General features: G+C 40.9%; 1 protein-coding gene across 1 annotated transcript; it reads left to right on the forward strand.

Annotated features, from left to right (window-relative positions):
* The first annotated feature begins 20,725 nt into the window (after positions 1–20,725).
* On the forward strand, positions 20,726–26,546 carry fgf16 (fibroblast growth factor 16). The gene is made up of 3 exons (XM_067382774.1): positions 20,726–20,987; positions 24,112–24,215; positions 26,301–26,546. Exons 1-3 carry the CDS (start codon positions 20,726–20,728, stop codon positions 26,544–26,546), a joined length of 612 nt encoding a protein of 203 aa, XP_067238875.1.
* Positions 26,547–27,149: the final 603 nt, after the last annotated feature.

Raw genomic sequence — 27,149 nt, forward strand, 5'->3', positions numbered from 1 at the left:
AGTCACAGTTCTCATGCAATATGAGGAGGAAGAAAGATCTTTCTGAAGATGAAAAGCATGAAATGGTGCAATGTTGTGCAAAAGGCATGGTGTCTCTGGAGTCTCAAGAAGCTCTCCATGCAGGCTGGCAGTCGTGCGTAAAGATGCACTTCAGCCACTCCAAACCAAACCTCACTAAGAGAAACATTTACAGTGGGTTTAGAAATACATGAAGACTCATTTTTAAATAGTTTTATTCACTGACTAATGCCGTACTACAATGGATGGTCTAAATGGATGGATTACTGGATGGTTGGTGAATGGCCACCACGTTCCAAGAAGACTGCAACGTCAGCAAGGAGCTGGTGGGTGATGATTAGGGCTGGAATACTGGGAAGTGAGATGGAGGGTATTAAAATGACTTTTGCAAGATATGTGGAGTTCATAACTGGCCATTTTCAGCTATGGTTTAAAAAGGAGGATAGTGCATAGTACAATGCACTATTGTACAATGCACTATGTCAGGGATGGACAACTCCGGTCCTGGAGGGCCAGTGTCCAGCAGAGTTTAGCTCCAACCCTAATCAAACACACCTGAACCAGCTAATCAAGGTCTTTAGGATTAGTAGAAAGTTATAGGCAAGTGAGTTTTTATCAGGGATGGAGATAAACTCTGCAGGACACTGGCCCTCCAGGACCGGAGTTGTCCATCCCTGCACTATGTACTATCCCATGCTGCAAAAAAACACCACAGCAATAAAACTGTTTGAAAATATATTTCTACACCCACTGTAAATGTTTCTCTTTGTTAGGTTTGGTTAGTGGTTGTTCGGATTTTTTAGATTCTCAGCCATCCGAATGGGCTAGTGACAGGCAGCACACATGGCATGACTCGTGTTCGTCCTTTGTATAGTATTTTGTTTATTTATACAATTGACCACAGGTCATAAACCTGAAATAAGAAACAAACAGTGTTACAAACATATCCATTTATCATATAATGCAAAATAAAGTATCATGAAATAGTTACAATAAAATAACAAGATCAGTTTCTGCTGTAAACAAGAATACACTGTCATATAATCCCCTATACAGTTTCACACAGCGCCATACTACTACAAACTACATTTCCCATCATGCATAGCGGCGCTCATGCGCAGAGTATAACAGTTACACGAGTCGACGGGCAAAGTGCATCAATCATTATAACACTACGCTTCAATGTTTTATTACATTAATGCAACTCCGTCGCTTACCACAACAATGCGCTACATTAATTTGCTTGGTAACTTGTTAAATATCCAGTGCACGGGCATACTGAGAACGAGAGATTGGAACAGCGCTCGCGCTAATCCGACTACAAAGCGAGTCTCTCTGCACGGACTAAACACAGCCAATGTCAACAATAACACAGGCAGGTAACTTTAAACACTCCTATATTAAATTACAGTAGACCGTGACTCATGATAAACTGTTCAAAAAGCTCTAAACTCGCTACATACCAACAGGCTGTGTGCTCCTGACGATGGGTGAATCATAATCGACGCTACTCCGTGCTTTTTTCTTCCATGAAGCTTCCGGCGCAATCGCGCATGCCCATGCTCAAATGACCATCACGCAACAAAATAATTATTATAACGCAAATAATTTTTTTTAGCTTAAATAAATCCTATCATTCCCAATATTTTAAGCGGACCTTTTTATACCCATGAATTTTACTAATATTTTTCTCTAGTGACCCAAAGAACCGAACACCTCCCACTTGGCCGACTGATGTAAATCAGGGAAGGCCACTAAATATAACTTCAGTCTCTTTTTTTTTTTTTTTTCTCCAGCACACGCAGCCGCCTCCCAGGGTTACCCACTGGTAATGACTTTATGCTGGTCTTCCACAGGAATTAATACGACCAGTCTCCGCACATCCCTGCGAAGGATGATAGTAGAAAGTAAAGCTGAATCTTTTGCCTGGGTCCTGGCGACAAGGGGGGCAGGAAGACCTATACAGGTTGCCACGTCAGCATCACGGACCACCCCAGACTTGTCCGGGTAGGTGGCAACGATTCGACCGAGTCGGAACTGTCCTCTTAGGGCATTCTGGTCTGCGATCCAAACTAGATCTCCAACCTGGACACTTCTTTCCACTCTGTGCCACTTATGCCGGATAAACAAGTTTGGTCCTGCTAGTTCACTCCACTTTGACCAGAATTTGTCAACTCCCACTTGAACAGCTTTCAGCCTCCGCCAAGAGTGAGTTTCCAAATCAACACCGTGCATATCTCCTCCTTGCCCAGTGCGTCCTAGGATGAGAGAGTTAGGAGTCAAGTACTCTACTGTATCTTCTTGTTCTTGTGCCTTGGCGTCGATGGGACGCTCGTTAGTTAGGTTGGCTGCTGAGTAGAGAAGAGTCTGGAACTCCCCCCAGGTGTAGTTATCGGTTGTTCTGCTGAGACTACTGAGAGCTCTTTTGACAAGTTTAACAGCAGCCTCGGCCGCTCCATTCCTGTGGGGTGAATCCGCAGGATGGAACTCCCATTGCCATTCAGTTCCATTTTTTGCTGCTATGTCCTCAATAGCCACCTTCTCTAAGCATGCTAAGTGCTTGTGTAGATCTCTCAGAGCAGACTTGGCACCTATGAAATTAGTGCCTCTGTCAGACCATAACTTCCGAGGATGCCCCTTAAAGCAGTGAATCTGGAGTAGGCTTGAAGAAAGCTCTCAGCAGACAAGTCGTCAACGAGGTCCGCGTGAATGGCTCTAGAAGCCATACAACAATATACAACTCCCCAAACCTTTTTCTTGGTCCGTTTCTTTACTGCATCTCTAACCTCAAAGGGGCCGAAAAGGTCCAATGTGGTATACTCAAAGGGGTTTGCTCTGCTAGTACGTTCATGAGGAAGGTCGCTCATTACCTGTTGGCATAGCTTTGCTCTTTGCTTCTTGCAAGTAACGCAATCATTTATAATCTTCTTGACTATCCTACGGCCTTCTATGACCCAAGCTTTTCTTCTCGTGCGTAGCAGTGTAGCAGCAACACCCTCATGATTGGCCTCGTGAGCTTCTCTAGCCAGTAACGTTCCCAGCCATGACTGGAATGGAATCAACGGTATAACTCTTCCGTCTTCACTCCAAGATTGCACTCTACCGCCACAAAGCAAGAGTCCTGTGTTTTCATCTTTTGTTACAACCAGGCGATTCAAGGCTGTAGTCTTAAAGTTCAAGCCGTCCTGGGCAGCAAGGGCTAAGTCTTGAAAAGCAACTGTTCTCTCTCCTACAGATAGCTTAGGACTACTTGCCTCCCACTTTGCTGAATTCAAGGCTTGGTTCTTCACCTTTAGCCAAGTTTCTGTAGCTCGTCGGACCCAAGCGATAGTTCCACATAGTTTTGATAAACTACTGAACCGCTTGGGCTCCACCAGGCGCACAAGAGCCAAGCCCCAAGGTTTCCCTCTCTTCCTTTCTACTGCTTGAGTTGGACCTTGGTCTTTTGGTGGTTGTAGTATATCAGCTCCTACGTTAGCGCCATTACCAGTGCTGCAGGGTCTTGCAATTTTTTTGTGATTGAGCTCTGGTGGTTACAGCTGAGAATGCTTTTCTTTGTAACCTTTTTTACTTGATCAGCAACTTTGGTCACAATTTCACTGGCCATCTTCACAGGCCATTCGGCTTCAGGTCTTTTTAAGAACTCTGGGCCTTGTTGCCATTCTGACTCTTCGTCGAGTTCTTCAGGAGTTGCTCCCCTAGTGATGATGTCAGAAATGTTAAGAGTGCCGTCAACCCACCTCCACTCATCTACTGGCCCAGCCATCTGTATTTCACCGATTCGGTTGGAGAAGAACGTTTGGTAACCATAACTATCCTTCTGAATTGCCCCTAAGATAGTTAGACTGTCCACAAAGTGGACCCAGTGTTTGACCTCTAGGCGGCAGTGCTTTTCAAAGTACCTTCTCAATCGGGTTGCGAAGACAGCGCCACATAACTCTGCCTTGATCACGTCCCCTTTCTGGTTGAGAGGAGTTAGTTTGGCTTTCGACTCAACAAATCTCACAACAACTCCACTTCGCGTTTCCCAGCGGAGATAAAGCACGGCGCCGTAGGAAGCCTCACTCCCATCTGAAAACGTGATACCCATTGGGCTGCCCATGGCTTCAAAGGGCGTAAGACTTCTTTCGAACTTCACCTTGCCAAGTCTCACGTACTCCTCGAAAAGTCTAATAGCAGCCTCTCGGATTCTTGGCGACAATGGGTCATCCCAAGTATCTTTAATTGGGTTACCTATACTTGCTTCTTGGTAGGATTCCCCTTACAAGCATTACTCCTTTCTGCTTTGCAGGAGTGCCAAACCCGATAGGGTCATAGAACCCAGCGACTTGACTTAAAAGCACTCGACGAGTTAAGGGGTCTGGAGTTCGACTTCTTACTTGCTCTTCCTTCAAATCAATTTCCGTCCTCATCTTTCCTCGCTTCTTTGAGAAGTTAATGGACGTCAACACCCGAAGTTTGTCAGTCTCTGGCTCATAACCGACACCCAGCGCTTTGCTTTCTTCGTCTCGCATCTGATTAGGCAATACAAGAGTCTTAGGCGTGGACACAGTTGTCTCAATGTTACTGGAGTTAGTTGCAACTCCTAACCTCCCACTTTGGCCCGTCAAAACCCATGGTTTTAAGGAGAAACTTCCAGCCTTCAAGATCCTTTCAACTCCATTGCTGATCTTTTCCAGTGTTTTGATGTCATTGTGGGATGTTAATATGTCATCAACATAGCTGTCTTCTACCAGAACACGGCGTTCTTCGACCATGGTTGCAAACTGTGGAAGATTAGCAGTCTCCCTCATAGCAACCTGGGCAATGCAGCCAGCAGGTTTTGTCCCCGATGTTAACTCTGACGACAGCGAAGGTTTGAATCTCATCCTTAGGGTTGTCTCTCCAGAGGAACCGATGGAGATGAACTTCTTTGTCTTTAAGCCAAACAGAATTATACATTTTCTTCACGTCACCTAGGGCGGCATACAATCCAGTTCTGAATCTTAGAAGAACTCCTCTGATCTGATTGAGGACATCTGGGCCCTTGTACAAAAGGTCATTTAAACTCACCCCGTTGAACTCTTGGCTGCTGTTCCATACAATTCTTACAGGGGTAGAGGATGAGTGTGGATTTGGTGCGACTAAATGGTTGATGTACCACTTTGGGCCCTCCCAGCTATCAAGTTCTTCTTGAGTGAGTTTGATGGCAGCTCCCCTTGCGATCATCTCGTGGATTTGCTCCCTGTACGCAGCCTTCCATTCCGGTTCCTTCTCGAGGCGTTTCTCAGTGTTGAGGAAAGTCGCCTCCACTGCACGTCGGTTGTCTGGCAGAGTCGCAGGATCACCTTTCCAGGGATAAGTTGCGTCCCAGTGAGGAGACATGCTGTGCTTGTCTGCTTGCACATAAGTGAGGCATTCTTTGATCTTTTCTATTTCTCTTTCCTCTCCTAGTGTCATTTCTTTCCCACCAGGGGGACATCTACCGCATTTGCAGCCACCACATTGAGGGTCGCAGGCAGCGCCGATGCTGTCCCACTTGAACCAATCAAACATTTCTTTGTTAGTGACCAAAGTACTCCTGGGGATTGCTCCTTCATCTTTAGCTTTGGCAAGTTCAATTGGGTCAACAAGGACTTCTTTATAAGCCTTTGAAGCTGATCTCATAGAACGAGCAAAATGAGTTTCGGACCTGTGCACCGCTAAGTCCACTTTCTCAAAGAGGTCAGGATGAGCTCCACCGACCGTTATACCCAGAGGACCGTCCCAGAGGACGAGGTCTCCTTCCACTTTGATTGGTTGTGGGACCAGACGACCTTCCCTATGGCTTATTAATAGGTCGATTTTATCTGGACGGACCAAGTCGTGAGCAGCAACATTAGGAAAGAATTTCAGTAGTTGCTGTGGCGTGACTGCTTGGTTTACTTTTGCAATGCTCTCCAGGCCGTAACATAGGAGCTTGTGCTCCGCCACTGTACCCTTCTGTGTTTTTACTCTTAGTCTCATAGTATACCTTTTAGTAGAAACTATCTTCTCCATTCCTCCAACTCCTTGCACAATCAACTTGATGTTTTCCCCTTTCAGCTTAAAACGCTCAGCGGCTTCATTTGAGATATAATTGGTATCTGAAGCAAGATCGATGAGTGTTCCGATCAACTGGCCTGAGTTAGTCGTCACGGAGAGCAGCATCATTACTACGGGGTACTCTTTTGGCTCACTATCTGAATTAGTACACACTGTTGTTGAAATCTTATTTGAGAAAGCTTCTTTGACCTCTGCTTTTAGCTGTGGGGAAAGCTTGGCAAGCACCTCCTCTTGCCTGTCTGTCAGTCCAAGCCTCTGTTTCTCTATTCCAAATTTGCATTGTTCTTCCTTCTTTCTATCGTTCTTTCTTACCTGTGGCAATGGGCAGAGTAAGTAGTTGTGGTCTGACGACCCTCCTTTCTGGCAATCTTCTTTAGAGCATAGAAACTTTTCAGTGCAGTAGCCATCCTCAGTATGGATGCACAAACATTTGAGGCATACTCCTGACTTCTTTAACTGAGCTTTCTTGCTCGACAAGTTGAGCTTCTTGAAGGCTTTGCATGCAAACAATCTACCGGCGTGCTTTCCGTCCCCACAAGTTATGCATGAGCTAGGTTGATAGCCCTTTTGATTGATGTAGTCTTGGTAAATGCCTTCTTTTCTCTACTTTTTTCCTGTGACCTTTCAGTATAGTCTCTTGAGCTAGGCTGCAGTTGATCTAACTCCTCAAGAATGTCCTCCTGTTTTCAAGTACTCCATTAGACAATCAAAGTGGTTTCTGGGTGAAAACCCGTTTGCAGGGTGGTTTTTATAAGTTATCCACTTTTCTTTCAGGGAGTCTGGTAACTTGCTCTCAATCGACTGTGCTACTAACCGATTTTTTACAGCATCTTCTTCCCCTAGGACTTGGAGGTCACGAAGAGCTCTTTCCACAGCTTGGATTAGTTCAATCGTCTTTCTAGGACTGTTTCCCCTTACAGGCGGTAGGTCATGAACTTCTTTTGAGATAAGTAGTACTATTTTCGGCTTGTTTCCATACTTGTTGTCCAGGAGTCTGAACACATCAGTTGCAGATCCACAGCTAGACAAAACGAGGTTCCTTTTGACTTTGTCATCTAAGCTTCCTATAAGATGGAACTTTTTTATATTTTCTAAACCATGTGGGTTTCCCAGCTGCTGAAGGTCCTCCCATTCAGCTTTCCAACGGTAGTAATCCCTCATATTACCAGAGAAAGTAGGAAGGCGTGCACGTTCTAGCACGAGTTGGGGCTTAAAATGGAAAGACCCTGGGTACATGTTGGAAACATCTTGGGCTTGCGATTGCGTGCTTGTAGCATTTGGAAGTCCACCATCAATGAGATAGGTAGGAGCAATGGGTGGGTCATGCCGAACTTCGTTCATAGGAATGTGACTATCTACAGAACAGGACGGTTTACGATTAGGAGAAGAACAAGAACTAATAGACGCGGCGGCTTGCCCACCAGTCTGGCTTTCCTCGTCTTCAGCTTTCACTAGTTCTTTCTGCTCCTCATCGTCTTCAGACCAATTGCTGCGTCGTTGCCATACCCACTTATCTCCCAGTCTCTCTTGTCGTTTTCTCAACATCCTGCTACGGTTTCTGGATTCAGTTAGTGAGGCATGAGGAATCATTTCTGTCCACTCAATTACTAGACTGTTTACTTCACAGACATCTCGTTCTAAGTTCCTAATCATCAGTTCACACTCCTTCCTACCCAGTTGCATATGGTCGGTTGCTTCGGCCTGATCCAGAGCTGGAGTTTACCTCCTTAACAAGGGTGGAAATTTGCTCCTCCGCAAATCTGGTCCAGAAGCTGTTTTGGATGAGGTGTTTTACTGCATCAAACTTTCGATCGCATTCTAATGTTTTCTCGTCAACCTGATCTGCCCTTTTTGTGGCTTCTTCGTCTTCTAATTCTCGTAGGGCCATAGCATACTCAAATCCTGCATCTTCCACTCTGGCATGATCGCCTTTGAAATCTCTCCACTCAGCCTTTAGATCCCTTTCTTCTAGCGCATTGGCTCTGGAGGTGAGATGGTTGGCTCTTTTAGTGAACGCAGTCTGGGCTGCTGAACGCTTCTGCCGTAACCTCTCTATTTTCTCCTTTTCTGCCATCTTGCCAATTTGCAGACTAGCAAGTGAATAGGCGGTTTAGAAGGGCTTTTGACTGAACTAGATAAGGTACCCAATAAATGATTTATCTTTTGGTCCTCAGGCTTCAGAACAGGGCCACAATGTTTGAATGGCAGGCCAAAAATTGGTTTATGACTGTTCGGATTTTTTAGATTCTCAGCCATCCGAATGGGCTAGTGACAGGCAGCACACATGGCATGACTCGTGTTCGTCCTTTGTATAGTATTTTGTTTATTTATACAATTGACCACAGGTCATAAACCTGAAATAAGAAACAAACAGTGTTACAAACATATCCATTTATCATATAATGCAAAATAAAGTATCATGAAATAGTTACAATAAAATAACAAGATCAGTTTCTGCTGTAAACAAGAATACACTGTCATATAATCCCCTATACAGTTTCACACAGCGCCATACTACTACAAACTACATTTCCCATCATGCATAGCGGCGCTCATGCGCAGAGTATAACAGTTACACGAGTCGACGGGCAAAGTGCATCAATCATTATAACACTACGCTTCAATGTTTTATTACATTAATGCAACTCCGTCGCTTACCACAACAATGCGCTACATTAATTTGCTTGGTAACTTGTTAAATATCCAGTGCACGGGCATACTGAGAACGAGAGATTGGAACAGCGCTCGCGCTAATCCGACTACAAAGCGAGTCTCTCTGCACGGACTAAACACAGCCAATGTCAACAATAACACAGGCAGGTAACTTTAAACACTCCTATATTAAATTACAGTAGACCGTGACTCATGATAAACTGTTCAAAAAGCTCTAAACTCGCTACATACCAACAGGCTGTGTGCTCCTGACGATGGGTGAATCATAATCGACGCTACTCCGTGCTTTTTTCTTCCATGAAGCTTCCGGCGCAATCGCGCATGCCCATGCTCAAATGACCATCACGCAACAAAATAATTATTATAACGCAAATAATTTTTTTTAGCTTAAATAAATCCTATCATTCCCAATATTTTAAGCGGACCTTTTTATACCCATGAATTTTACTAATATTTTTCTCTAGTGACCCAAAGAACCGAACAGTGGTGTCTAAAATGCATCTTTACACACAACTGCCAGCCTGCATGGTGAGGTTCTCAAGACTCCAGAGACACCAGCAGCTTTAAATACCTGTTTGCTGCTCAACACTGGCTTTTTTTTATAGCTGCCCTTTTAATACAATACATTTTTTTGACAGGAACTTTCCTCAATAAGTCTTTATCTGACCGAGTTCTGCTGTGCTCTAAATCCCTCACAAATCTTATGATAATTCGATAATCTCCCTTCAGTTTCACACAATATTAGTTGTTTTAGGTTAGGTTAGGTAGGTTAGGTATACTTTATTGTCCCAATGGGAAATTTGTTTCAGGCTCACGAATACAACCACTGCAAAAAAAAAAATATATATAAAACAACACATAACATAATAATAAAGAAGGAGATACACAATAAAAAAAATAAAAATAAAAAAAAAACCCTGCACGAATAGCAAACTTAGAATAATAACTTCTACTTGATATTATTTAATAACTTAACAGCTGAGGGAATGAAAGAGTTCTGGAAACGATTTAATCTACAGCTAGGCATTCGTAATCTTCCCCCCGATGTTTTCATGCCTTTTGCACAACATTGCACCATTTCATGCTTTTCATCTTCAGAAAGATCTTTCTTCCTCCCCATATTGCATGAGAACTGTGACTTGCTTAATAATGTGGAACAACCTCTAAGTAGGGTTTCCATAGATATGGCAATTTATTTTGTCTGAGATTGATCCCAGTTATCTAAAAAGACATGGATAAATAAACAAACAAACATTTTCTTAGAAAAACTAAAATCTGAATGTTTATTGTACTGAAATCTTACTGATATGTCAATTGCATAATAATTTGGAATGCAATGTAGAACTTGGATATACCTTTCAGCATTGATGGTGCCTTTCCAGATGTGTAAGCTGCCCATGCCACACGCACTCATGCAACCCCATACCATCAGAGATGCAGGCTTCTGAACTGAGCGCTGATAACAACTTGGGTTGTCCTTGTCCTCTTTAGTCCGGATGACATGGCGTCCCAGTTTTCCAAAAAGAACTTCAAATTTTGATTCGTCTGACCACAGAACAGTTTTCCACTTTGCCACAGTTCATTTTAAATGAGACTTGGCCCAGAGAAAACGCCTGCTCTTCTGGATCATGTTTAGATATGGCTTCTTTTTTGACCTATAGAGTTTTAGCCGGCAGCGGCGAATGGCACGGTGGATTGTGTTCACCGACACGTTTTCTGGAAGTATTCCTGAGCCCATGTTGTGATTTCTATTACAGTAGCATTCCTGTATGTGATGCAGTGCCGTCTAAGGGCCAGAAGATCACAGGCATCCAGTATGGTTTTCCGGCCTTGACCCTTACGCACAGAGATTGTTCAATATTCTCTGAATCTTTGGATGATATTATGCACTGTAGATGATGATAACTTCAAACTCTTTGCAATTTTTCTCTGAGAAACTCCTTTCTGATATTGCTCCACTATTTTTTGCCGCAGCATTGGGGGAATTGGTGATCTTCTGCCCATCTTGACTTCTGAGAGACACTGCCACTTTGAGAGGCTCTTTTTAATACCCAATCATCAGTAGCCTCTTATTGCTACCTGTCCCAACTTTTTTGGAATGTGTAGCTCTCATGAAATCCAAAATGAGCCAATATTTGGCATGAAATTTCAAAATGTCTCACTTTCAACATTTGATATGTCATCTATATTCTATTGTGAATAAAATATAAGTTTATGAGATTTGTAAATTATTGCATTCCTTTTTATTCACAATTTGTACAGTGTCACAACTTTTTTGGAATTGGGTTTGTATATAAATAAGTTAATTTAACCTGCAATATTATTATAGTAGTACCAACTGACTTACAAGTGTAGTTTACAGCATTAGAAAATGTGCCATGTACTGTAACTGAAATACTACATCCAAAATAATCAATATGAATCGAAATTGAAATTGTAATCGAATCGAATCGAATCGAAAGCATGTGAATAGTAATCGAATTGAATCGTGAAAATTGTGTCAGTACCCAGCCCTACTGATTTCTCTGGTTTAAACATTGTTGGAAACATTTGAGATAATGTAAATACACAAGTCAGCAAAATATATAACGTTGTTCTAGTGGTTTTTTAATATTTTCATCTAAAAATCTTACATATTGTGCCTTTAAGCATTTGTACTCACAAAGCAATGAAGCACATATGATTTTAGCTCAGATATGGAGCTAGATCCTGGTGAGGCATCTACTTAGATCAAATGAAGAAACAGCTGCCTGAATCAGGTTGTAGGCTGTGGTTAAAAATGCTGAAAGAGAAGTCATCCAAGCAGAGGCAGGACGCCACAGATTGACCTTGGCTCTCTTTCAGTATTGTGGAACTTTGAATTCTCTAAAAATAAAAGGCAACATGAAAAAAAACAGACTTGCATCACCCTGAACCACACTGAACATTCAAGTGGAATTAACTAACGAGTCTCTATTTGTCAAACGTTGACAGTTCATGTTTTTTGGGCATCTTGAGAATTTGATTTATTTTTGTACAAGTCCTGAGATAATTTGCACCCTCTAGTGTTAGAGAGTCAAGTGTCACGCAGGTTGAGCCCATATAAGGTAGAGTGAGTGCTCAGAACATATGCTATTACATGTAACAAGGAAAATTTAAAAAAAAAGTCAAGTTTACTTGGATTGAAGTCACTTACATTAAAAGAAAAACTTTAACGTTAAATATGCTTTTCATAAGCATGGAGTAGTGACATGCGAAACAGCTTTGCAGCATATTTTCATTCCCATAAGACTACAAAAATGAATTCTTGTTCAAAAACAGTCAAGAACCCACCAAAACATGGACAAGATGACAGAAATATTTTTTTTTACATTTTTTTTGGGGGGGGGAAGAGGTGCAAAATATCCCAGATTATGTCAATAGATATTGATAGACATCACTAATTATCATGCCTACATGGAATCTATGCTTCACAATGTTCTACAAATCAACTTCTGTATTAATATATATATTGCTTAATTTGATTGTCATTATTTATGCCGCCTCACGTCTTTTTTAATATAACACAAAATGAGAATATCTGAAGGATTTTCATCCAGATCTTCTGTATACATAAACAGTTCATATTAATCAAGTCAGACAAGTTTTTAAAATAAGAAAATGTCAAAAGTAGTCCATATATCATATGATAGTTTTGTATGAAGAACAGAACCAATTGTTAAGTATATCTGCTTATCAAATGCAGCTCTCAAATCAAATGTAAGTCACTTGTAAGTCACTTTGGGTAAAAGCGTCTACAAAATGAAAAAAATTTAATTTAAACGTATCACGTCAGCCCTGATATCAATGGTGTTTGGTCATTAGACATGCAAGAATAAGTGTTTTGTGAGATTTTTTTGTGTGATTTGGAGGGCAGGATTTATAGTGACTAGTGACTTAAAGGGATAGTTCACCCAAAAATAAAAATTCTATCATCAATTACTCACCCTCAATGTCGCACCAAAACTTTGACATTTCAAAAACTTAAAGGTTTAGTTCACCCAAAAATGACATTTCAGTCATTAAGTACTCACAATCATGTAGTCCGACCCGTAAGACCTTCGTTCATCTTTGGAACAAATGTGACTACAGTGATTCAACCTTAACCCTTAAATGCATGACTGTTTCGCCAATCATTCTTACATATTCGGGTCTTTATCGACCCGGATCTATATCTAACACGGAAGGATCTCTACCTGTCGCGATAATATAAAACTCCTCTGATAGGCCTATTAGAGGAACAATTACAGAAGAATAAAATAAATCGTATTTTGTTAGCTTTTGGAGCTTGAAAGGGCTCCGTTTGAGCAGATGTTTTATGCCATCATCACTTTCCTCGTCAGAGCTCATTTCCCAGTAAATTCAGCAAATACTGGGCTAGTTTTATATTTGAGGTCACGAATATGAGCCCATTCACGATCTCAAACGTATTCTCAAAATTATATAATTTTCAACTTCTTCAAAATCAATATTTTGATCGCTAACAGCTTCACCAGATCCATCCAGTGACAGTTACAGTCATATTTGATTGTGTCCAGTACTTGTTCCGCAGTAAATCACTGAGCCATTTCAAGTTTTTCTTATTATTTCGTTTTCTGTCTGAATGGGTCGTCACTTCAGCATTGTGTATCAGACATTGCCACCTTGTGGAATAAAGGTAAATTGCATTTTTTCCGGCTTCTAAGATTCAATTATTGTTGTGCATAAAAAATATACATACACTCATACACACCTCGGGTCGTTTGTGACCCTATACAATTTTTTACAAAAAATGAATACAAAAATAGGCATTCTTTTATAATTTTATGATTTTTTTCTTGTTATATTTTTTATTATGAATTGATTGAGGAATACCATGAAGGTTGATGTCTAACTTTAAAAAATGAACGAGGAGGAGGGTAGTGAATGACATCCCGGGTCACTAAAGACCCGAGGTATGCATTTAAGGGTTAATGATATAAAGCGTCAAGAATACTTTTTCTCAGTATTGGCCAGCTTCTGTGTCAACATCACACGCATGCATCATGCTGCTCACATGAACAGCGTTGGCCAATACTGAGCAGGCATTCTGAAGCAGAACCTATAAGCGCTGCAACATACATAGCGTTGGAGAACGACAGGGGAGCGAAGAAATAGTTGAATAAAGTTGTTATTTTTGTCTTGTTTTTGTGCACAAAAAAGCTCAACCGTGCGTTAAAAATATCTCAATTTATGTTTCAAGTCATAAGGGTTTAAACAACATGATGGTGAGAAAATGAGGACAGAATTGACATTTTTGGGTGAACCAACCATTAAATTTATTTCGGTCTGTATGGCCACGTTCACACAGCAGCAGAATACAGTTGTCAGTCCTGTATTTGAGTCCTTAATACGGTTACGTTCACATGCAGTACAGTTATTAACAGGAATGACAACCGCATTCTATAACCAATCTCACACACATAAATTCTCAGGACTCACAACCGCATTCTCAGAAATTGTGTGAATGAAACAGGACTGGACAACTAGTTGTCTATCACGTCATACATTGCGAAAGAGCCGCTCTTGTAACGTGTTTTGTGTGTGGTTACGCTTTCGGTAACTTACAGTGACAGAGATATGATCTGTGCATCATTTTAAGGTGTTAGATTCAGTCACAGTTCTCCACTGGAGCAGCTCCCATCAGTTTTTTCTTTTTGTAATTCAAATGCCATATCATGTGCGATACAGCGTAAAATACGTGACACAAGTGCAACGGTTAAAGACTCCGGCTAGCGTGTGTTTACATTGACGCTGCTGTTGGTTAATGAAGTTTGAATGGATGAACTTGCGGTTCAATTGGCCTCTTGTCATGTCAAAATGTGATGAGACTTTTCAGTTTTATGGACGTCGCCGTCTTTAATATTACGTTGGTCACTTTCGTTATGGTACTACTAAGAGAATACGGGCTTGACTCGCTGCACGTTCATACAGACAGTGTTCCAGATGCTACTGTAAGTTGCTGTGTGAACAGGACATTTTGAGACTCACACCTGCAAGTAAATGTGATTTTCAGTCCCACAAACTGACAGTGTGAACGTGGCCTATGTCTCACAAAGTGTGGACATTCTTGAAAAATGCTCCTTTTGTGTTCCACAGAAAAAAAGAAAAAAAAAGCCTATAAGTATAAACCACAAGTCATAAATAATGACATTTTGCAGTGAACTATTCCTTTAAATCCAATCTACAGATTCTGCCTGGACCTAGTACTAATTATTGAATAACATGCTGACAGATTGATAGGGTTTGATGTAATATTTGACTGTTCTAAAACAGAAATGTATTCCAATTGATGCAAGAGCCTGAATAAGACATACAGAGAGAGAGAGAGAAACAGAGGGAGTGACCAGCTGGATTACCATGTAAATAGTTGTGAAGATAGGTAGAGTCTGGATGTGTGCCAGGACTCTACAAAGGGCTCCTAACATCTGTTTGACGGCACATTTCTGCTCTGTGTTTGAGCAAGAAAAACACTCTTGCTTGGAATGAGTCGCTTGCACATGATCATGCATAGAGACAGTCGCATCAAAAATAAGCAGCTCCGGAGTAACACAGTCACACACTGGCCGGAATATTTTAAAGGACACGTTGGCGCTTCCAGGAACACTGTGGAGGAAAACTTTGAAGCCGATCCAGTCTGTTGTTTTTCACATCTCTGAATTTATCTGTTTTACCAGTCATTCCATGAATATTGAACATTCCGTGATGTAAGGTGTTGATACGCCATGGAAAATGCAGACCTCATAATTTATCAACCTGATTGAAATACATTGTGGTCATGAGGCCATCAATTTAAGAGACTGGTGATCACTTAAATCTGCCAATCAGCTTCAGTGTCTGGTTCAATGTAAGTTCATTCGCTTAAATTTGTCTTGACATTGAAGGAAATGGGGCAAACCGCAAGTTAGGCACAGAAAAATAACCTACAAACCCAAATTGTTAAGCAGCCATAGCATATAAAAAGGCTCAAGTGGATAAAGGAGTGCGAGTGGTAACAGTGGTCTAGGGGCAGAAATATGAGGGGGGTGAATTCCCCCCCCCCCCCCCCCCCCAGCTCTGTACCTGGAGCATATGAAACTAATTTGTATAACAAATGTTGGTTTTAGGCGGCATTCCTCACCCACTGATGGCTCCTCAAGGCCTGAAGAGCCCCATTCGTTAAAGCTTAAGGCAAAGCAAACAAATTAATTAACACTATCTTTACTAGGGATGGCCAAGCCAAGCAAACCCCGAAACACAACACCATTACCTAAATTCGCATACATCTGTCCATGTCTTCCCTCTGGCTCTATGTGCCTCTCGCCCTTGACTGAAGTTTGAGGACCACCTGCATGAAAGAAGAGACCCAGCCTGTTATGTCTCAGTGATGGAAAAAAATAACACAGAATCCAGCTCTGCAAACAGCTCGCTGCACGGATCATTTTTCTGCACTGCGCTGGACACGAGAGTAAAATAAGAACAGATGATATCATACACGGGAACAGAGGTCCTTTCGCTTTGTCTGATTTAAACGCTATGTGAAGTGCACAATGTGGCGTCACCGGCCCAGAGCTGGTGTCACGAGTGGACCTTCCAAAAGACAAAACCAGACCAACATCAGAGCCACTACATCCCAGACCAACTCTAGACCACTTGAAACCCAAATCCAGACCAAGACTTTGACCACTAACAGACTTCCTAACACCAAAAAATTGCACTTATGACTGCACATGCGCATTGGCTGGTCCAGCCTGAAATCTTTTTGAGCAATATTTATGAGACAGTTGTTGTCAACAACTTGGTCAACAGCTTTGGAGAATTTGATGTTTCCCAGTTCAAAGAGATTGCATGACTGAAATAGCTGCCTGAGAGGCGTTTCAAAGATGAAATGACTTGCCTTTGTTTATATCTAACAGGCCGAACAAATAAAAGTTTAATAACAAGCTGGTGTTTTATTAACAAGAGCATTGCGGTGCAACCTTTTATAGCGAGAGCTGCTGAATTGAAAATATCTGAAATGTGAAATTCCAAATGAACAGGTAAGATAATGATCCCAATTCATGGCCCAAATCTGATTAACTTGCAAGGTTTTATTCTCTGTGGAGAGTGAGCAAGGCACTGGAGCATGAGCCATGATCTTGAGGTCGTTATCTTTACTATATGTCCCTGGAGCATGTGGGAACATTTTCTACACTCACTCATAAATCAACCAAGTCAACTATAAAATATAGCTGACCAACAACAGATGTCCTTATAGATTTTTTTTAAAAAGAAAAAAAAAAACCCTCATCTAAATTTTTACTAGTTCCAAATTTTACAGCTAACACCAAGAATGCAACCTGCTGAGTTCTCGCAAATAGTTCCTGTGCAAATCGCTGGATGAGGTGTGCAAGTGAAACTCATCCCATAGACCACCTTCAGTTATCACACCCTCTGGACTGAAGTTGAACTGGAGGTCTCTCACAAAGGGTTCATTCACTAGTATGTCATTGTTTTTTGTGTTTTTTTACTGTATGTGAGACTGGAACCACTTCTAAGAACTTAATTTTTATGAGCTAATGCATTCTCCATTACATTTTTGACAAGATACTTAAGACTTTTGATTCAGATGGCAATTGAGTGTAAATCAGCGAGAAATGTATAAGAAATATATGCTTCATATATGCATCACATAATGCATGCCTGTATTGCAGAAATCCATCTTCGATTTTTTTAAGTGTTACTTATATGTGTTAGTGTTTTTTGTGTTAGTCCACATACAGTTTCTCTTTTTGTTTTTATATAAGCTGAGCTGAGCTTAACAAGAGATGTAAGAAACTAATTTTGCATGTCACAACACACAACAAAACACATTTCACCTTTAGATTCAATCTTGTGTCAAACTGTCCTTTATAAAATGGTTAGTTCCTGTCCTTGATTCTGATTGGTCAGTAGCTGTGTTTTATTCACAATAAAACACGGCTATGACCACTTCACCCAGTGGTTCTGTGTATCACTACACAACACCCTTAGCAACCACTCTTAGCAACGTAAACTGTATGTTCTCAGTTGATATTGTTCATTGAAGCTTACTGTATTATGTAGAAGAGTATTGTGAGAAAAAGATTGAGTGAGTGAGTTTATTAACTGATCTGCATTCAGATTTAGCATTCACGTCAGTCCTATGTTCATAATAAAAATCTGTTTAAATGTCCAATGTATTATCTTGTCCTTTTAACAGTTAAGTGGTTTTCCCGTGACTGACAGCGCTAGCATTTGTCAGTTGCGTCTTGTTACATGTTCACAACAATTCAGTCTTTACAATGTAAAACTCTTTGCGACTGACTGACACACTCATAAAGACAATCTTTGCTGCCATCTAATGGCATAATAATGTAACTTCTATTGCTGTTCACGGTCAGGGACTATTTTTTCAGGCGGAAGGAAGGCTTTTATTGAATGTTATTGATACAAATTGAAATTTGTATTGTGTGGTAACCATTTTATTAAAGCAATATGGTACTCGATGCTAGTGGTGTATTGTGAATAAGTCACGGCTGAAGGGCGTTGTCAGGCACGACGCGAAGCGGTTATTCACGATACAGCACAGCCTCTCATACCTTATTACTTACTTATAAATTGTCCTTTATCAAATTCTTAAAATAAAAAAAATCTGAGCACAGGTTTCCTATAAAAAAGTGGGAATTTTTCAGATATAACAATGCTTCAAAACTGTGGTTCACTAATTTAACACTTACATGCATTTGATAGCAAATACACTGTAAATTAATCTAGCATTCCATTTGATTAATAAAAGACAACCATCAATAGTGCTTATTTTGTATCTATTATATAAACAAACATACCTATTGTGAAGGAAACACCAAGCTACATATAGGAACAACACTGACCTTTAACTATTCAGACATGAAACACAGAGCACATATTTGACAAGCCCTATCTTTATGAGTGTGTTGGACATCTGAGAGCTATGTTTTATAGATGCAACCCTGCCCTTGATTTGTGAGGTGCACATTTGCTGGTTGCCTCTGGCAGCACTCAGCATGCATCATTTCCTACAGAAGAACCCATATGAAGTTTGTGGTCATCTGGTGTATCTCTCATTGCTATTTCATGTGACGCATACATTTCACATTTTATGAAATTCCGCCTGCCATGCATTCCCTGTACCGCTCAGCTTTAATAAAATACGTCATCAACCTTTTGTATTTCTTTGCTCCTTTAATTTCTGCAGTAGATATCCAACAGCTGGTCTGGAGAGGAGGAGGAAACACCTGCTTACACAGGGAAGGTGGAGAAATGAACTCTATGAAAACCTCAGACTGAGGCTGTGTGTCAATACCTACTGAGCTGCCTACCTAGACAGCATTTTTTGGCATCAGTTTTTGACATCTTCGAAATTTAGCAATTTTACTAATTAGGCAGCTATTTTAGGAATCACAGACATGTGCAGCAAAAAATACTCAAGTAATTTAGTAAATACTATAGTGTTTTTGAACCATACTAAAGTACTTGTTGTGGTAATTCTATAGTTGCTGTGGAAATATAACAACTACAGTAATATAAAAAAAAAGTTTTCTACAACTATAGGGTATATTATACTCTAATACACTACAGTTTACTGTAGTAAAAAACTACTACAGTAGCCTATTTATTACAGTTTATCAGTTCACTATAGTTAATACTACAGTAGGCTGTAGCATTCATTAACAAAAGTGTTGTAAATACTATAATATATACAGTATATTACAATTTACTATGGTATGGTTCAAAAACACTATAGTATTTACTATAAATTACTATAGTATTTTATATGCCCAAAATTATATTTAGGTAGGCAGTTCAGGTGTTGATGCAGCTTTCAAAAAAGTCTTCAATTGCCATAAATGTTGGTATACACCAACTTATGATAGGCTACCCATAAATCAAGGTTAACTTCATTATGCATAAATAATGATATGTTTATGCATTTTAATAAAGTAGTCTGTTATACTGTAATAAAAGTCTCATTGATTTGCATTACATTTAGAATTTCCTTTATAAATATCAGTAACCACCAAATTCCACAATTTTTCTCAGTTTGGGCCTCTGAATAAAACTAAGGTGTTTTTTTTTCCTCCTTGAAAATGAGCTTTATTCTCACGTAGCCTACTATCTCATAAAGTGCCTGTAATGCTAAAAAGGAAAGGTTGGGTTAGTGTTAGGAAGAATTGTTGTATAACTGTACCAATAATGTTTTGTCTAGTTAGGCAGTTTTCTATGTATTAAATGTTATGATGACCCAAACTGTTGGAACCACCTGACATGTCCAAAAATGTTGCCGACACTTAGCTAGGTAGCTCACTGTTACAGGTTGCTGCACGTACCTGTGATACCCAAAATAAAGTCTTGGTACGCAGTTTACTATGTTACAAGTTGCTGCAAGTGCCTGTGATGCCCAGAACTGCGGAACGGCCAAAAATGCAATCTAGGGAGGCAGCTCATTAGAGTTTGAAACGCAGCCTGGAACTCCTCTAGTGACTCGCAGCGCGCTGCAGTGAGAGAGACTGATCCTCTGTCAGACTCCAGTCACGCAACTCGTGCTACGATTAGACGAATAAAACACAGACACACAGTCTTGAGAACTTTTCGCACTGCGTGGGTTTGATAGCTTGTCACTGGTCTTCTCTTTAGGACTTCTAGCGGGCTGAGTGTTATTTCACGCGCGCACACTGACTCAGTTACGCTCCGAAAGACAGACAGAAAGATCCGACACAGACAGCAGCATCAGTTATGAAAGTTGGAGCAGAAGCTCTACGTTGACATGCTGAAGGTGAAGCAGCAGGGATGTCATCCAGGCGTGGCTCGGGGAGGATATGGATGTCTATATAAATGACTCGTTCAGTCTGATCACAGATGAAAAGAGCGTCTCTCTCCTCTTCGCTCTCTAAACATCCAAAGTCCAAAGTTCCTTGTCATGGCAGAGGTTGCTGGATTTCTCGGGAGCATCGATCTGGATTTGCAGGCTTTTCCAGCATTAGGGAATGTGCCTCTGTCGGATGGTTTGAATGAGAGATTGGGTCTGATTGAGGGCAGACTGCAGCGCGGATCGCTCACGGATTTTGGCCACCTGAAGGGCATCCTGCGCAGGAGGCAGCTCTACTGCCGCACCGGCTTCCAGCTGGAGATATTTCCCAACGGGACGGTACACGGAACCAGACAGGACCACAGTAGATTCGGTGAGAACTCCATCCACCCTTTCATCCATTCGTCAATTCAGCCATCCGTCAATCAGCAGTTTTGGGCATCATATGTGTGTGTGTTAAAGTAGCCTACCTGGGTCTCTCTGGGAAACTTTTACCTTATCCATTCCAATTTTTATGGAGAAGGATTAAAACGTTTTGCCAGACAAATATTGCCTTTAAGTGTTTATAATTTGCATCGTGTCATCTCAAGCTGAATTAAAAACATTAATATGTGTTTGGAATGTGATATATTAACGCCTTCAAAAAGTAACAAGGTTGTTTACAAGAAAGTTTACATGTAGCATGACAAGTATGCAATGTGTTTATTAGGGAAAAGTATTGATGATATTGACTAAATTGGGACATTTCATTGACTGTTTATATATATATAATTTATAAATATATATTATAATAGGGTTAGGTCATATTTATATAATTTATAAATATGACCTAACCCTAACTGAAAAGTTTCTGCATTTTTACAAAAAAAAAAAAAAAACTGTATTTACTTTATATTATATTATATTATTTTACAAATGAGGATGTCCCAAAAAGGAAGTTTTGAGAGATTTTGTCAGGTTTAGATCACTTCTGGATACAAATGTGTCCCAAAATATGGTTAAATATTCACACATACACTCACACAGTTCACAAAAATGCCAGTACTTAAACATGTTGTCAAAGATTCATCATTAAAGTCGTTACTTACCTTTAATTTGTGACATAAACGCACCTGTTTAAAGTGCACAAAAATGCTGCATGTCCCTGCTGATTCAGTAAGTGCACAGTCAGGCAAGCTATCAGTTTGCTGTCAGTCATTGAGAAAGAAAGGGAAATTAAAGGAAAGGAAAACACCTTATGGAAAATCTGTAATAGTAAAATTTGCTTCTTCACTATAAAGTTAAGAACAAACATTTTAAAATGTTCAGTTTGGCAGATCTGGTTGTCATTCTGCATGCACAAGACAAAACTTGTATGCATAACTTGGGCAGAATACAGCGGTGTAGATTTCAAGTGAAGCTGATTGGGGTTTCTTTACAATACTGATAATGCTTTGGGGGTCGCACATCCCATGTTATAATCTACAACCCATATATAGTGTCCCCCAAAAGTGCTTGGACAGTTAAGGCACGCTTATTTTATGAATGCCAGAGCATTACATAAAATACCCAAGGGCCATTTATAGTAAAGAAATATAGCACAAGAACCCTTTTAACACAAATCATTAAAAGCAGAAGAAGAGGTTTGTTAGAGTTAAAATAATAAATCAGATATACCCTCCGGTTTCACAGACAAGGCTTAAGCTAGTTCTAGACTGAAATGCATGTTTGAGCTGTTTTAACTGAAAGGAACTTGCACTGACATATCTTAAAATATGTCAGAGCTATTGTTTTGCTCAAGATGCACACACCAGTAATGTTATTTTTCTTGCGTACGTTTATAAGAGCTACTTAAATACCCTAATTGAACTAAAGCCTAATCCTGGTTTAGTCTAAGCCCTGTCTGTGAAACCGGGCCATAGTGCTGAAAATGAAGACAGAAATTTGTGGTTGTGAAACCACTACAAACCACCAAAACACCAGTTAATTAAAAATTCTTGCAAAATGACTCAGAAATTGCTAATAATAATAATAAAAAAAAAACTCTAAGAGCATTTGAGAGCAAATGACACTTTGAAATTTTTGTATATAAATCCACCCATTAGACAAGAGCAGCATATCTCTCAGGCTTACACTCGAATTGCCCTTGGCGAACTCCAGCGCCGGGTCAAGGGACGCAGGTGCTCCTCTGCAGTGGAAAACAAGCTCACAGCATGAGGCTGTTTTTCTCTGAAAACGTGTTCAAAGGACCCCGGCCGACGCAGGCACAGACACTACTAATTACAGCACTAATAAATCAGTCAAGGAGTACTTGGTATTACAATGATAAACAAATGATAGCAGAGCCCAGACATGAGAATTTTTTACATTGCTCTTATCCGTAATCATTGTGCAGGTGCAGCCCTCGCTTAGAAAACAGGAATAGCTCTAAATTAAAGCATGACCACTGTGGAATCCAGTGGTAATGCTTGTTTTTAGGCTTTACTGGATTGGGTGGTCCGCGGTCATGTTTCTGGCATCCTTCTGGCAAATGCGAGCCGTTTGTCGGTAATGTTGCAAGCTGGCAGTGTCTTTGATTAAACGCACATGAAATGTGCTTCTGCTTAACCCAGCTTCAGAGAGTTTTCTGTGTCGTCGTTTGGCATCCAAATCATAACATACTTGGTCCAGGTGGTGGTAAAAGGCCACAAAGGTGTAGTTTTTGCTTTAGTCTTTAATCAAGAGAGTGTGAACAGCTGGTTTGCGCCAAGATTGGGCTCGTATCCTGAAAATTGACACGAATGCACATTGATGCAGATAACAAAACAATATTGATTTGTATAAGAAAATATATTTTAAAAGTTTGCAAAATAAAGTGAGATGTTAATCAAAGTCAAGAGTTTGCAACAAGAGGCTTAACCAAACATTTCAGAGACTATTGACTTTTGTGTTGTGCGCACGCTCTATGATCAAAGTGTTAGTAACAAGACTTTAATTTCCTGTCCTTCAGGTTATTTTTAGATTGCGCCACATTTTTAGATGGTAGTCTGCTGAAAGCTTACACAGGTGGAAGGGCACAGGTGAGAAAATCCCCATCTTTTAAATACCAAATTCTCAAAGTAGACTCTTTTAGTAGACAAAACACAACAGAATACAAAGATGAGTCAGTTATTCTTGGTGGAAAATAATCAAAGCAAAAATATAAACCAGTCAAAGGTGATAGCATAGCTGGTAGCCTGGCCAGGTTGGTAGGGCTGGTGTGCTTTGGTGGTTCAAGGAGTTTGGGGCATTTGTCAGCTCGTCAGACTGAGAGACCAGTTGGCTAACCAGCTAACCACCAGCTTGGCCAGGCTGGAATACCAGCTAGATCCACTTACCACCTTAGGCTGGTTTATGTTGCTTCTTTCAGCTGGGAAAAGGGGGTAAGATTAAACATCTTACTTAAAAAGACTCTTGCCTATACAGCACTGTTGATGTACAGCTGTGCTACAGTTGTAAAGGTGTCTGGTCAATGTCTGACGAGAGTTGTTGTCTGGCAGGTATTCTGGAGTTTATCAGTCTGGCCGTCGGGCTGGTGAGCATACGGGGCGTGGATGCTGGTCTTTATCTGGGGATGAATGAGAAAGGTGAACTCTATGGGTCGGTAAGTCAAACCCCTGTAGTGCTCACACACACTCCAAACAACATCCACCAACAGAAGGTTCTGCTCTATGAAGTGTTTCAATAGGAATGCAGTCAAAGCTGGAATGAGGAGCAAACGACAACCCACCCACCAGCTCAGCTTCAGTCTGTTCCCCATATGATGTAGATGTTCAATAAAAAAAAATCACTTAACCAGACAAAACAAGCAGTGTTTCCACTGCTGCAAGCCCTGACCTCTGATCAGTAGGTAACAGCAAGGTCTGCTGTAGCCCGCGTGGCTCACCTTGTTTTTTGTCTTTGTAACTTTCCACTCAAGAACAAGCTCTCAGACAGAGCGTTCAATCTCAAAGAAGAAAAACTGCCTCTTCATTTCGCTTATACTTAAAATATTTACATATTTTCCAGGAACACATGAAGCGTGTAACGTATACACACCCACATATCGTGGATATACGAGCTGAGAGCTCTTGGTCTCTTGCATATCTGCGTGTTGTGCGAGGACCACGCTTTTCTCTGCTGGAGTGCTAATTGTAACGGAGACCAGGAGATAAAAGCAAGTAGCGGGATTTGACTGACTTTTTGTATGCTAGCATAGAGAACCATATATAGGAAAATGTGCCTGGCCTCCCCCTCTGCAGACTTTGCCATGCTTGCAGGAGAAACAAGCTATCAGATTTCCAGAGACAATAAGCGGGGGCCCCAGTAAGTTTCTGTGGACCCTGAGTTAAAACAAACCTATTTAAAGCAAGAAGAGATGACTTCACATGTAATGCGATAACATCCCATTAAATCAGACTGTAAATGCATGTCAGCATGCAATCGCACTGAAAATCACCTGAAGACTCAGGCCTAGGTTCATTGCGCAGATTGAAATGGTCCATTTCTGTTGCAGTAAGATCAAGGAGAGAATTTCCTTCACTGGTGATTAGCATTAAGACATTTTGTAAATCCCATGCATGGAGCAGTATTTACTCCAAATGGATTTACTCCTAAAACTAAGCAGCCATATATTAATTATTTGAATTTTTACCTCTTTTTTTTAAAAAACTGTCTTATTCTATTCGCATGAACTAACTGTTAAAACGATTTAACAGAACTTTTAAAGTTGACTTTATCTTAAAAAATAATTTTAAATGTATTGTCTTGACACCAAGACTTGAACCTGGCCCATTCCATGACTGTTCTTTGGCAGGAAACATGATGTAGCCCCAGTGTCTTCTATTGTTCTCAGCAGTGTAGTCAGCCAGCAAATGTTCACCTGCTTAACCCGAAGTCATTGCTCATGGAGTTCTGTCAGTGGTGTAGTAGTAGCAGCCCACACAGACTCTCTCAAGCTGCCGTGTTTGTGCGAGAGAGCTTGTTGCATCATGGGGGAAGCAGACAAAAAGGTTAGCAGTTTTGAAGAATGATTTTGGGTGTAAACTGCAAAGCTTGCCCATAATGACTTTCCCTTCTCTGGTGCAGCGAGCACCTGCTGTCTGGCCTCACGATAGTTTCCACTCCACACATTTTGCGATGGTGAAAAGGGTAAACTGTGCACTGTGAGAAAGAAACAGTACCACGTCTTCACACCCTCATGATTTCCAGCGCATCTGGAGGTCTGGAAATGGGAGGCGCATGTTAGTTCTTAAACATGTGGTCAAACGCACTTACATTCAACACTTGATGGACAGAGCATAGATTACCAGTTAGATATCACACCATCTGATGTTTTGGTTAGAATATTTCTGATTGGCTCAGGACAGGATTTTAATTCATATCTTAATCCTCGTCTCCAACAGTTTTTGTAGATCAGGGGTGTCCAATCCTGCTCCTAAAGGAGCCACCTTCCTGCAGACTTTAGCTTCAACTTGCTGCCTGGAAGTTTCTAGTAATCCCAAAGACCTTGATTAGATGGTTCAGGTGTGTTTAATTGGGGTTGAAGCTAAGCTCTGTATGCAGGTGGCCCTTGAGGACTGGACACCGCTGGTTTAAGTGAAGCTTTTTTATCAATGTAGGACACAAGATCTTTCCAACAATGCTGCTCTAACTGACCATATACAGATAATCGAAACAATGTTTTTGTCTCTTTCTGGCTGTCTTGCAGAAGAAGCTGACAGCAGAGTGTGTGTTCCGAGAGCAATTCGAGGAGAACTGGTACAACACATATGCATCTACACTCTACAAGCATGCGGACACTGGGAGATACTACTACGTGGCTCTGAACAAGGACGGCTCGCCTCGAGAAGGCGGCAGGACTAAAAAGCATCAGAAGTTGACTCACTTCCTGCCCAGACCTGTTGAGATAGAGAAGATACCCCAAGCTTACAGAGACTTGTTCCAGCACAGGTGACAAGAGCATCCATCGGAGATGCTGTGTTGGAGAGGCGTAGTAGAGGTGCTTGATGGGAAAGACGGACTCTGAAGAACATTAAGAAATATAAGACCTTACTTCTCTCGCCTCACAGCTGTTTATATTTGGGTTCTGGTCCAAAATGAGGAGGCCCTCTCCAATGGTGATTGAGATAAACAGTACGTGTGTGTCCTGGATGGCTCCGTTTCCTCTCCTTAATGGGTTTTAAACCACAGAGAAGAGGGAACATTCCTGCATCCAAAGCTGGTGCCAAAAGATGTCTTGAGGAAGAGGTGTTGACTTCAGGGCCTCATGACATTGTGTCATACAATCAACCTTTCTTCAGACAGTCATTATGTGAACCACACTTTTTGTAAAGTGGACCACATTTTGGGCATGCCCTCACTGGAAAAAAACAAACAAAAAAGGGGTCTAAATCTAAATTTATTGAGCATCTTTTCACCTGAGCATAGGAAGTAAAACTGCCTCTGACTGTAAAGATAAAAATTAACATGCCAATTCTGGTGAGTCGGGGGCAGATCTCATGTTGAAAGGTCATGACGCAGCACTTAGCAAGAAGATGGACATGGGGAGAATACCCAA

Source organism: Chanodichthys erythropterus, chromosome 1 (assembly GCF_024489055.1).
Source record: "Chanodichthys erythropterus isolate Z2021 chromosome 1, ASM2448905v1, whole genome shotgun sequence".
Classification (NCBI taxonomy): Eukaryota; Metazoa; Chordata; class Actinopteri; order Cypriniformes; family Xenocyprididae; genus Chanodichthys; species Chanodichthys erythropterus.

Coding starts and splice junctions, on each gene's coding strand:
- fgf16 (XM_067382774.1), top strand. CDS start 20,726: ATGGCAGAGGTTGCTGGATTTCTCGGGAGCATCGATCTGGATTTGCAG. Junction 20,988..24,111: donor ACAGGACCACAGTAGATTCG/GTGAGAACTCCA, acceptor GTTGTCTGGCAG/GTATTCTGGAGTTTATCAGT. Junction 24,216..26,300: donor AAGGTGAACTCTATGGGTCG/GTAAGTCAAACC, acceptor GCTGTCTTGCAG/AAGAAGCTGACAGCAGAGTG.